Genomic DNA, 13,041 nt, shown 5'->3' with positions numbered 1-13,041 from the left:
TTTGCAACCCTGTGGGGATTGACTCCCACTTTCTTGGGAGTCAGTAAGGCAACAAGCCTGGGAGGAATCTATCCTTTGAACTTAAGAGGCTGTTCACACAAGCAGCCTTACTCAGGCTTGGGAAGCCCTACCCAAGGTAGGGCTGCTTCTCTGAAGAGCCAGGATCGTGGTCAGTCCTAGCATTATCTTGCCAGGGAGCCAGGGAATTTCCCCTGTGCTTTTACCAGAGTAAAAAGGCGTGAGCGTGCCCTTTCACCCAGATCAGTGTTCCGGCTAACAGGGATTCCCAGATGCTGTTGACTGCAACTCCCAGAATCCCCAAGCAAAAGCCATTTCAGCTGGGGAGTCTGGGAGTTGCAGTCAACAACATCTGGGAATCCCGGATAGAGGGAAGATTGACCGAGATCCCTGGCCATGTGTCTGCTCAGGCTGCAGGCAGCCCGAGCCAAAACAGAGCCAGAGGTCTAGAGCACTTAACTTGAGAAATCCCTCAATGCACCATGTGGTACATTTAGGGATATCTGGAGGTGGACTGTGTTTTCCCAGCCTTCAGAAATCTATGCTGCCTAGAGCATAGATGGGTCATCCCAAACAAAGCTCCTGGTCGTCTGGGGGGAATGTGGGGGGGAGGTTGATCTTGCCTTCCCCCTGCACCCTCCCCACCTGTCTGCATTGGTCATGAGAACAACCTTTAAGTGATTCTCCTGAGGCCAAGCTCAGAGGGAAATGCTTATATAATTTAAATAAATCCTCACATTGTCTCTAGCTCAACCTACCGCATATGGTGGTTGTGAAGACACAGTGGTGAGGAGGGACATAAGAACATAGGAAGCTGCCATAATCTGAGTCAGACCGTTGGTCTATATAGCTCAGTATTGTCTTCACAGACATGCAGTGGCTTTTCTCCAAGGTTGCAGGCAGAAATCTTTCTCAGCTCAGTCTTGGAGATGTCAGGGAGGAGACTTGGAACCTTCTGCTCTTCCCTGAGTGGCTCCATCCCCTAAGGGAAATATCTTCCAGTGCTCACATATCAAGTCTCCCATTCATATACAACCTTGGCGGACCCTGCATAGCTAAGGGCACAGGTCATGGCTGCTACCACAAGACCAGCTCTCTTTTCCTCTGTATGTCATGTATGCTACCCTGAGCAACTTGGAGGAAAGCCATGATGTAAACAATCAGATCTAAAAAAATGTTTGTTTTCTACTTGTGCTATTCTGCGTGCCATTTATCAGCATGATTTTTATGTATGTTTGTATTTTATTTATTTACTTACAAGTGTGTTTGTTTGTTTGTTTGTTTGTTTGTTTGTTTGTTTGTTTGTTTGACAGATTTATGGACCAGAAGACTACAAGGAACTTGCAAATGAGGTTGCCAACAAAATCCTTATGTACTTGAGAGATACAACAAGATGGAAAGGAATAAGAAAAGATGTAAGAACATTGCAGCTTCTTGTTTAAGCGTCCACCACTCCCCTTGCATTTAAGACCCTCGGAGTCACTAGCCCATATTGACTATTGCAGATAAAACCATCACAAATAAGACCCTTGAGGTCACTAGCCCGTAACAAGTTTTAATACTCTTTCATCTGTGGGCCAGTTTGGAAGATAGATCCAAGTTGATCCCACCCACACTCTATCATGGTGTTCTTCATTGCAAGGCCCAGGAGCCAATAGCAGCTCCCGTTGGCCCTAAGGGCAACAGTTCCTGGCTAACTGTTTATTAGGCCTGTGCAAAGCTGTGGTCAAATCCAAAGACTGCGCAACTCCTCTGGCACTGGGCGAAGAAAGCTGTCCCCACCATGCAATGCTGCACTTTCCCTAGTGCTGGTGGGGCTCCTTTAAAGGAAAAGGAGCCCTCTCCAGCCACAGTTGCCATCTTGAAAGGCGCACATGGAACTCTGGGATGTGTAGGCCTTCCCAACATGTTCTCATTAGAGTTCTGTGGGTGCTGAGGAAAGCTGCACAGCACTCATAAGCACATATGTAGGAACAGCCTGCCTGGATCTGGCCCTAGGCCCATCTAGTCCAGCATCCTGTTTCCCACAGTGTCTCACCAGATGCCGCTGGGAAGCCCACAGGCAAAAGCTGAGGGCATGCCCTCTGTCCTGCTGTTGCTCCCCTTGCCACTGGTAGGGATGTGCAAACAAGTTTGACGTCAACCCAGGCCATGCAGAAGTCCATTGCACATGCCCGGCAGCCTCCAAAATGGCCACCGCAAAGGGGAAAGGAGGAGCAGAACAGCCCACCATGAGTAAGAGTAGGACGTGCATAAGCTCATGGAGCATGGACAGGGCCAGCTCAGATGGATCATCCAAACCAGCCCAGAGTTATTTGTGGTTTAAATTTAAAAGGTGGAAGAGAAAACCAAACACCCATTTTCATAATGCTTCCTGCCTCATCATTTGGAGGCCATTCTTATTTTTCAAGATCAGCCAGGAGTGTTGCTGTTTTAAAATCTTATTTGTAAGTAAAGTCAGAGGCGTATCTAGGGAAAATAACGCCTAGGGCAAGCAGTGAAATTGCGCCCCCTGTCTAAACAACTGACACCCATCTTTCAGATAACTTTACCATAATATCAGCTGAAAAATACAAGTCAAGCTCGTTAATCTTTTAATATTTCAAAAACTATTTAGCAGTGGACATAGCCAGACCAAAAAATGCTGGAAAACTAAAAGTTTTTTACCTGTAGCCCCTTCGGGGGGCTTCCTAAAGGCCATGAGGGAAGGGTCTGCAAAGGTTCCCCCTCCCCCGCCGGCCTCTTAATTCACTGCTGCAGCCCATCCCAGGCTGAGTTTCGGGCCTGTTTGGGCCTGCAAAGATCAGCATGGTGGCCATTTTGGAAGCTGCCACGCATGCTCAAATGGCAATTTGAGTAAAATTTAAAATATTTTTTTTAAAATGGCCGCCAAAAACAAAATGGCCACTGCACATGCCCAAATGGCCTAAGTGAGGCTTGGCATGGCCTAGGGCCTCGTAGAGGCCATTTGAGCATGTGTGGTGGCCATTTTGTTTTTGGCAGCCATTTTTTAAAAAAATTCATTTTAAAAAATGGCACCCCCCTTCAAGTGGCCACGTGCCCTGCCTGCCCCACCCTAGATACGCCCCTGAGTAACATAATACATGTTTGGGGTTTTTAAGATAGTATTAAAAGTTAAAAGATAGTATTGGTATTCTAGAAGCAAAGATATTTATTATTATTTCCCTTTTTTTATTGCCAACCTGAGAAAAATGTTACAGTGTCAGCAAAGCCTTCAAGCGACTTTGCAGGACTCATGTAAGTATGTTTATTTGTTTACTGCATTTCTGTGTGACCTTTTTTCCAAAAGCCTGGTAGCAATTTAAATTTAAAACTCATTAAGATAATCAGGAGGGGTCCGTTTTTGGGTGCCAACAGTTCATCTCATGGCAGCCTTGAAGCGGGCCCTCTCAGTTGTCACCTCTGAGTTGCGGGACTCACTGCCCATGGATATGAGAGGATTATCTTTCTTGGTGGCCTTCAGGAGAGCCTTAAAGACCCATCTTTTTAACCCGGCTTTTAATGATATCTAGTTTTAGTTTTAATTTTAATCTGCTTTTAAATTGTTTTTTTAATTTTAATTGTCATGTGTTTTTGATTTTAATATAAACAGCCCTGAGCCACTTTAGGAAAGGCAGTATATAAATCAAATGAATGGACCCAAGTGTGAAAACCCCTGCATTGTGCACTTACACATACATGGCTATTTTTTATGTTGTTGTTTTTGCAGAAAACAAAACAAGTGCCAGAGACTTTGATGTTTAAGTTTGTATTTCATGACAGGCCTAACATAACATGTAGAGGCTGTTCTCTCACGAGCCGCCAAGCCTGGGATTGGCTGCCCATGAGAACTCCGGGGATCCGCATGGATCCCGGCTGCCGCTTGGTGGCAAACCCGCCTAGGGAGCCCGCCTCTTAAATGAGGTTAAGGGAGTGAGCACTCCCTTAACCTCATTGAAGTGATCGTGTGTCAGTGCCGGCTGCTTTCAGTCAGTGCTGCAACACTGACGGGCACCTGCCCTTTGCTGGGGGGGATCCTCCCAATGCACTGCACATTCATTGCCCTGTGCAGAGTATTCAGCTATGGACAAAACATCAGACAGGCCCGACGGGGAACCATACTTTGGGTTGTTGGGAGCTGCCAATGGCTCATAGGCCTGAAAGTGGAGAACACTGGGCTATATGGACCAGTGATCTGCCTCCGTGTAAGTTCGCGTCTTATGTTTGTAAAACTCTCTCAATTCTGAGAATCCTAAAAAGCAAAAGCTGTGTTATTCGTATGGCAGATGTAACTGGTATAAATAGTTCCCTTATCCCAGGAGCCCTGGCAACTGTAGCTGCATAACATGATAGTGGCAGTACAGGGATCTACAGCCAAGAATTCTCAGCAACTCACAAATAAAATTCCCAGGATTCTTTGGGAGAAACCATGACTTTTGGCGGAAGCCAGTGGTCTTATTCAGTATTATACAACAACTTCTATTATGTCTCTGGGAGGTTAACAGTAAAACAGTACAAATCAAAACAAAATTAAAACTTTAAAACATTAATATAATTTAAAATTCATCACAATGTTAAAAACCGTAAGTCTAATTAAAAAAAAAAAACTTGGGTCAACAAATGTGTCTGAACTGCCACCTTAAAAGTTATCAGAGATGAGGAGGCTATGATATGACAATTGTCATATTTGTCATAATATGACAATTAACTGTGCAAATTCAGATTCAGAAATTCTGGTTTTATCCCAAATCACCCAAAATTGGTAAAAATAGCTAAAATCTGAATCCATTTTTAAAATCTTATTGGCAAAATTATAATTAATTCTGAAATATCAAAATTGATTTCAGAATTACTTTGGAATTTCAGAATTTGCAAAATGGTACCATTTCCCCCCTTGGAGGTGAATGGGGGGACTTTTTTTTTTCTTCTTTTAATTGCGGCTTGATCCTAGAGCCTTGAAACCTGCCACACATATGGGGAAGCAAGTAAGGGCTCCCTGTAATAAATTTGAAGATAATTGTTCAATTCCCTGATTATTGGTGAATTTTTGAAAATGTTTTTTTTTTAAATGGCTGAAAATGGTGAAATCTGGCTTGTTTCAAGTCAGAACTTTACAAAACCTTCTGAAACTGAAAACCCTCTTTCAACCATAATTCCATCAGCATGTGGAGGTATTTTCCCTTTGCCTTCATGAAAAGGGATAACAACATGCCCCCTTTGTTCCACTTTTATATCTCATGAATGGATGGGCATATAGTTATGAAATATGGCACACATGAAGTACACACAGGCAAGACTATGTTTTATTTTTATTTATTTATTTATTTTGAATGCTATGGGTAACTCCTCTGATTTTGGGGAAATTTTTGGAAACAAAATTAAAAATAGAAAAAAGGGCCCAAACTGGCTTGTTTCAAGCCAGAACTTTACAAAATGTTCTGGATCTGAAGCCCTCCCTTGGTTTATTACTCCACCTCCATGTGGAGGGAAAATTACACTCTTTTGATTTTATATTAATTTTTGTCTTCCCCACTGCAGAAGCACACAGTCAGTAAAAGTGAAAGGACTGCATGTTTCTGTCTTTGTGGTTAGAAAGAATTTCCCTTCTAGCCATTAAGGAATTAAAAGATGTGAAGTCCTTTTAATCCCCTTTAAAAGGTCTGACTGTTCCTTCTATGGGGAAGGAAAAAGTAATAATATGAAATTAAAGGAATGTCCTTTTTCCTCCACATGGTGGTGGAATGATGGTCCAAGATTCAGGATGTTTTGTAATGTTCTGGCTTGAAACAAACCAGATTTTACAATTTTTAGCCATTTTAAAACAAAAATGTCAGAAATTCCCCCCAAATTGGAGGAGTGACCCATAACTTTGAGAAAACTAACACAGAGTCCTGGCAATGTGGACTTCATGTGTGCCAGATTTCATAACTATAAAATATATAAATATATAAGGGAGCAAAAGGCATGTTGTTACCCCTTTTCATGAAGGCAAAGGGCAGATTCCTCCACTTACTAGTGAAATGATGGTCCAAGGAGGGTCTTCAGTTCAGAGGTTTTTGTAAAGTTCTGGCTTAAAATAAGTCAGTTTTCACAATTTTTAGCCATTTTTACAAAAAAAATTCAAAAATTCACCAACAATCAGGGAATAGACCAATTCTCTTCAAATTCACTACAGGGGGCCTTAACCTCCTTCACCATATGTGTGACAAGTATCAAGGCTCTAGGACCAGCTAGTGAATTTTGGTGAACCCCCTCCCGCGATTTCCCCATTGACCATTATGGCAGATGGGGGTGGGCGGGAATCCAAATTTACATCACTCAGAATTTGGATTAGAATTCTGAATCCGATTCTCTGTTTGACATCTCCAGAGCCCATAGAATCCAAATCCAAAATTGTCAGTTGAATCCGAATCAGAAATTTCTGAATGTGCACAGGCCTATTAAAAGCTACAAAAGCTGTGTGAATATATAATGTGGGAGACTGAGAAGAATGGGAACATCCCAAGAACCATGTGTGAGGTGTGTTCACCTGCATTGCCTGTTAAAACAGCGTTTTACATTGTGTGGAGAGGTGCAGTTCAGATGAACACCCCTCACACACAATTTAGAGGATGTGCCAAGATTGCAATGGCATGACGTTTAGTGATGACTGTTTGTGTGTTTTTCCCCTCTCACTGTGGACCTATCCTCCTTGCATGTAGAAGAGGCTGTTCATCCAAACAGCTTAAACACTGTCTCCGGTCTACTTCAAGTTAATTGTGCAAACGTGATTCCTCTTGCTATCCCCCCGTCCCATTTAAATTCACTAATATAGTAGCAGGCTTTTATAGCCAAATGCTATCTTAAAATACAAATACAAATAAATGTCTGAGAATTTCTCCTTTTGGGATGAATTCTGAAATTTCACTACTGTTAGAACACAAGCAGAGCCAGCTGTATCAGATTAACAGTCTATCTAGTCCAGTGTCCTTTTTTCCATAATGGCCAATCATATGCTGCTGGGAAGTGGGATGGACTTTCTCATTTATTCACAAATGATCTGGCATTCGGGGTGAATGGTGAGATGGCCAAACACAAAATCGTTGGGATGATGTCATCCCAAATAGATTGTGTAAGGCTCTGAAAGGACCTCTCCAAAGTGGGTGGATGGGTAACAAAGTGAGCCACAGAAAGTTGGTTCTTGTAGTCCATTATACAAACCCAATAACTGTGAGGTGTTTGTTTCTGTGTCTAACATAGATACCGTGTTGAAGCAGTTTTAGACATGCCAGCTGCTAAAGTCTTTCCATTAGTTTACGTTCCTGAGTACCGCTGCATGTGGGACAAAGGGCTGCAGTCGTACGAGGTTATAGACAGAATTGACAAGGTGATTCAGTAAGTTAAAACAAGGCTTCGGGTCACTGTTGTTTGGGTATTCTTGTCCCCCAGCCTAAACTTTACTCTGGTTTCCCAGCAGGGCTGAAATGTGGGGCAAAGATTGATACCCTTTGAGTTGGCCGTATAGAAATGGGGATTTGACAAGTGCAGCTTCTTATTTATGGTGCTCTAGTGCAGGGCTTCTCAAGCTTGGGTCCGCGGATGTTGTTGGACTACAGCTCCAGTCATCCCCAGCTGAAGGCCACGGTGGCTAGGGATGATGGGAGTTGTAGTCCAATAACATCCAGGGACCCAAGGTTGAGAACCTTTGCTCTAGTGGAGGATAAAGCTGATAAGGAAAATTACTCCATGATAAGGAAAATTACTCCAAGCCCCATTGAAATTTTATTTATTTATTTATTTATTTTTACATTTATATCCCGCTCTTCCTCCAAGGAGCCCAGAGCCGTGTACTACATACTTGAGTTTCTCCTGCCAACAACCCTGTAAAGTAGGTTAGGCTGAGAGAGAAGTGACTGGCCCAGAGACACCCAGCTAGTACCATGGCTGAATGGAGATTTGAACTCAGGTCCCTAGTGCAGCACTCTAACCACTACACCACAATTAAAAAGACATGTTAGGCAATGCCTTTTAATTTCCATGGAGCTACTCTGAACAAGTTTCCGCTGTCAGTCATTGTACCCAATAGGTCACGCAAGACGAAGACAGAACTCCTTTTGAAGGCACAGGCCTGGCCCACAAAAGAAGCACCAGAGACCCTCCACTTAAGGGAACTTCCATGTCTGAACGTAGTATATCTCTGACCAGAACTACAAATTTCATGGCCACCTCTTGTTTGGAGACCCCAGGCATAGCTTCCCTTTTGCAAAGCATCATTGAGAGCGAGGTGATTAGTTGCGGGGAGAAGCAGTGGGCAGAGGTGGGGAAGTTTGACTTCACCCCCCTAGGGCTCATAGCTTAGTGGTAGAGCACATGTTTTGCATGCATGATTATTGTTGTTTTTGTTACTGTATCATATTATTATTTATTAGACTACTTGTCAGCAGAAAGTTCAGTAAGGTTCAGACGACATAGGAAGCTGCGATATACTGAGTCAAACCATGGGTCCATCTCGCTGAGTATTGTCTTCACAGACAGACAGCGGCTTCTCCAAGGTTGCAGGCAGGAATCTCTCTCAGCCCTATCTTGGAGAAGCCAGGGAGGGAACTTGGGGACCTTCTGCTCTTCCCAGAGCGGCTCCATCCCCTGAGGGGAATACCTTACAGTGCTTACACGTCTAGTCTCCTTTTCATATGCAAGCAGGGCGGGCCCTGCTTACCACAAGACCAGCTCTAGTATCTCCTCAGTATTGACTCACATGATTATGGGTAGGTGTGCGCCCTGATATTGATCCTGTCCTAACTTCTTTTTTGGATGCCCTGATATCCTCCCAGCATGTTCCTTTCGTCATGTGAGGGGAGGTTCATCCAAACTGCTGTTCTGGGTGTGACCAAAAAACTAGTTTAAACCAATTTGATGTCATAATGTCCAGAAAAGACATTGAGACAGGTGCCCTTTTGGTGTGTCCCCGTTCTAAGTAGTGTGGGCTGGGCTGGGGAGGGTAAGTATGGTATTGTCTGAATCATCCTAGAGTGGTTTATGAGTAGATCAGAAGATGGTTCCCTACCCCCAAAGGGGCTCTGCAAAAAATCAGTATCCCTTTAAAGGGATACTCGCTGGAGTTAAAAGACCATGTTTATGTTGCCCAGATAACCTGGGAAGGATATTTGTGTTTGCTTTACTGGTAAAGGCCCTCTATTAGTGGGATAGCTAATTGCGGTTGCTGCTAAGCAACACCCATGGATACTGTTGCTAGGCAGGAGGTATGGCTAGAAGGTGCTGACAGGAAATGCTGATGAATTCTAGAGGGGCTCTAGACCTGGGGTGGCCAACCTGAGGGTCTCCAGCTGTTGTTGCACTACAACTCCCATCATCCCCAGCTGTAACTTATTGCAGGGAATTGTAGCCCAACAGCAACTGGAATGGTTCAGGTTGGCCATCCCTATGCTATGCTATCTGTCCACTAGTGTGGTCAGGATGTTGTGCAGGGCACTCTAAAAACAGCAATATGCACTGTGTGGAAGGGGCATTGCAATTCCAGATATGACTGTAGGTAGATAAACAACTGACTGGTGCTACATCTAGAAGTGCCTAAAACCTGAAGCCTGTAAGGAAACTTAGGTGGTGGCAGGGACAACCAATCCAAGCTCCTACCTTTGATTCAGGCTTAAGAGTGAACAGCCGTTGTGAAGAACTGATGTGCCCCACTCTATCCCAAAGACTCTAAGGTGGAGCATCTCCCATTCAGATACCCCACAGAAGGCTGTAGTGAGAGGCTCTGAAAAACCTGGTGGTGTGCTTGTTTCATGCCAAAGCCTCTGGTCTAGGTGTGGTAAACACACTGAAACAGCCGTGAGAAATGACATTTCTGTACTGAACTTCAAAGAGATCACCAGCAGTTTCTGCACATAAAGAAACATCAGCCTTGCTTTACGATTTGGAACCCAGATGCACTGCAGTCATTTTGCTGGGGGAGTTTAGCATCAGGATTCCAAACTTCATTTTGAGAAGCAAGTCCCAGTCATGCATGCAAGAATGTCTGGACACTTTTGAAAACAGTTAGATTTCATTTGTTTTAGGGCACCTTCGTTTATAGTTTAATTTTTTTTAATTCAATCGTAGGACACATTCATTGTTCACAGTATTACCCACAGTTTTGGCTTGGGGATGATTTCACCCAGAGATTTCGTCATCATTGTGCATATTAGAAGATACGGTGGAGATTTTTTTACCACAAACTGTAAGCAATCATTACCTACTGAGAAGAGCTGAATGCATGTGTGTCTGTGTAATGCATGTGATTTGGTACACCTCTGGTAGGAATTTCCCACTTACTCCACTCCTTGGTGGAATATCCCGGTGGAATAACCCTCATGGAATCTGCCCTAAGCACTCTGAAGGAAGAATAAGATAGAAATGCGCTAAATAATCAGACAATGCTCAGCCTTTCACTCCCAGCCCCTCAGTATTTCCTTGCAAAGTAAGACTGGCACTCAAGAAGAAGAAAATGATGTATTTATTATTTAGTTTATCTGGCTTGGGGGAGCTCAGAACAGTATATATGGGGTTTCTCCTGAGTTATTGTCACAACCACCCTGTATGGCAGGGGTTTTCAAACATAGATCCTGAGATGTTGTTAGACTGCAGCTCCCATAATCGCTAGCCACAATTGCTTTCAGCGGGGGATGATGGGAACTGTAGTCCAATAATACCTGGGGACCCAAGTTTGAGAACCTCTGCCAAAAGGCCAGTTAGGGGCCAAGTAGAGAGATGAAGGCCTGGGAGGAAAATTCTGAAAAGGAAAGTTATTTCTTGTTTTTCACCCAGGCATCTGTAGGTCAGATGAGACTGGATATTAAAGATGTTATATTTATTTTAAAATAAGGGAGCTATGCGGCCCAAGCCAGATTGGGACCAGGACACGGGTATAGGGTGTTTACCTCTATGCCATTGTCCCACTGAAAAGCCCGCCCACCCCCAAGTCACACTGGAGTTTCTATGGGGCACCCAAGCTGCCCTTTGTTACAAGGACAACTTCCGGCACCCAGCACCCATACCAGCATGGCAGATGGATTTTGTCTAAGAAATGATGTGGAGGTGAACACCCTCTACATCAGCAGCAGGTGCATAGTTGCACAAAGACACATGGTGCAGCTGAGTTGCACTCGGGTGGCTAATGCTGGGGGCTGTCTGCTGCCCTTCCTGCCCCTCCCATCTGATGGGCGCTTGCTCAGGCCTAGCGCCAACTGCCTTGCCAAGCATGGAGCTGCCCTATACCTATGAGAACGGGCTCAGGGCTTCTTTAGGCAGAAAGATGACCCCTGTTATAAAAAAAATGGGGGCCCTATGCCCGCAGAAAGCATCCCAGAGTATATGCTTGAAGTGGTGAGCCCATGGGGTACTTCCAAACTGCCAAACCATGGAAGATTCTAGGAGGTCGGGGTGTCAATATAGAAAGCGGGGAGGCTGGAATTAGTTCAAAAGCCTAAATACAAAAAACACCGGAACCGAGCCAGGGTGTTGTTTTAAGCCACTGAGTGCCATGTGAGTGTAGAAAGGTTGATGAGTGTGTTGTAAATATAAATTGATATAATAATGCATGCAATAATAAATAGCCGGCGCTTGATCAAAATGAAATCCACTTGGTTGGCAACTGGCACTTAGACTGGGTGCGTTTGTGTCTGTGTACTAAAGAAACATGGACTGACTATATAAAACTTACAGTGCTCTTTTACTGTCCTGCAGTAGACCCCAGAATATATAGTTCTGAGAAACCATTGGTAGGTTATATGGACTATGTGCTGCTCAAGGTGCTTGCTGTTAAAAACATCTTTCAGATTCTATTTTGTTCTGTCCTTCAGCTTGCAGTGTATATCATCCAAACTACCCTCCGACTTCCCATTATGTTCGTGGTAACAGCTTTCCTTGTGGCTATGCATGTTATCCCATGCAAGGGTAAGCTTTTACAGGCTGCATTGCAATATGTAGGAGAGGCCCTCTTGGTAGTGCCACCATTGTCAGCAGTTAAAGGGGCAGGGGCAGGGGCACGTGAGAGGGCTTTCTCGGTGGTGGCCCCTAGGCTGTGGAATGCCCTCCCCTCTGAGGTGCGCCAAGCTCCAGCATTGTGCACATTCAGGAGAATGGTGAAGATGCACCGCTTTACCCTGACCTTTGACTAGTAATGTAGTGGTTCTTTCCCTCTCAGGCACTGTATTTTTTTTCAACTGTATTTTTGATTTTATGATGTTGTATTTTAATTATGTTTTATATTGGTTTTATTGTAACCCGCTCTGAGACCTATGAGTATAGGTAATGATGGGAAGAACATATGATCTAGGGCAGTGGTCCCCAAACTGGGTTCCTCCAGATGTCACTGAACTACAACTCCCAGCATTCCCAGCCACACTAGATATAGCTGGGGATGCTGGGAGTTGTAGTTCAACAACATCTGGAGGAACCCAGGTTAGGAACCACTGATCCCGGGCCTCCAGTGCTCTGCATTATTTTGTTTCCCTTAAGATTTTGCTAAGTCATGTCCTATAATCTCCGTCTAGCTACAGCAGAAGAGGCTGTTTCTCGGCTGTCTGCCGTCAGTCCCATTTTGTGGGCAACATGTTGAATACCCCAATTTTACATGTCAGTATATTTGATTCAAAGGATTGTATGTGTGCTTTGCTGAGGAGTGTGTCCCCCGCCAACCCCCTGATACAAATGTGAATACAATGAATATATTTATATTAATATCTTTGATTATTGATAACATGTTATTCCTTTCTTTCAGGAATCCAAGCCAATGCATATTTACAGCACTTCTCCAGGTGGACTTAAGAGGAACGTTACATCCTTCAGTGGTAAATTCAGTCATGCCTATTAACCTTGTAAACTTAATCACAGATGTCAAAACTGGTCTTAGGACAATAAAGCTTTAAAGACACTAAAGCAAAATACCCCCATACAGTCCTACCAGGGGTGGAAGGAAAGATGTTCCTTGTTAACACGTATGCATCTGTCACTGGAGTCTGGTTTAATTTAAAGGCTCATATGTCA

General features: G+C 43.9%; 1 protein-coding gene across 1 annotated transcript in view; it reads left to right on the top strand.

Annotated features, from left to right (window-relative positions):
• STARD6 (StAR related lipid transfer domain containing 6) overlaps nucleotides 1-13,041 on the top strand; it is a 20,112-nt gene extending 7,071 nt beyond the window's left edge. The window contains exons 2-7 of the mRNA XM_053300358.1: nucleotides 1,332-1,433; nucleotides 3,227-3,276; nucleotides 7,258-7,384; nucleotides 10,117-10,234; nucleotides 11,856-11,949; nucleotides 12,776-13,041. Of these exons, the coding sequence (XP_053156333.1) occupies nucleotides 1,332-1,433; nucleotides 3,227-3,276; nucleotides 7,258-7,384; nucleotides 10,117-10,234; nucleotides 11,856-11,949; nucleotides 12,776-12,923 (639 nt within the window). The 3' untranslated portion in view covers nucleotides 12,924-13,041. The remainder of the gene's footprint in view (nucleotides 1-1,331; nucleotides 1,434-3,226; nucleotides 3,277-7,257; nucleotides 7,385-10,116; nucleotides 10,235-11,855; nucleotides 11,950-12,775) is intronic.

The sequence above is a fragment of the Hemicordylus capensis genome, chromosome 2 (genome assembly GCF_027244095.1).
Source record: "Hemicordylus capensis ecotype Gifberg chromosome 2, rHemCap1.1.pri, whole genome shotgun sequence".
NCBI lineage: Eukaryota > Metazoa > Chordata > Lepidosauria > Squamata > Cordylidae > Hemicordylus > Hemicordylus capensis.
Note: the sequence above shows the minus strand (reverse complement) of the source record. Positions and strands in the feature narration are given on the sequence as shown.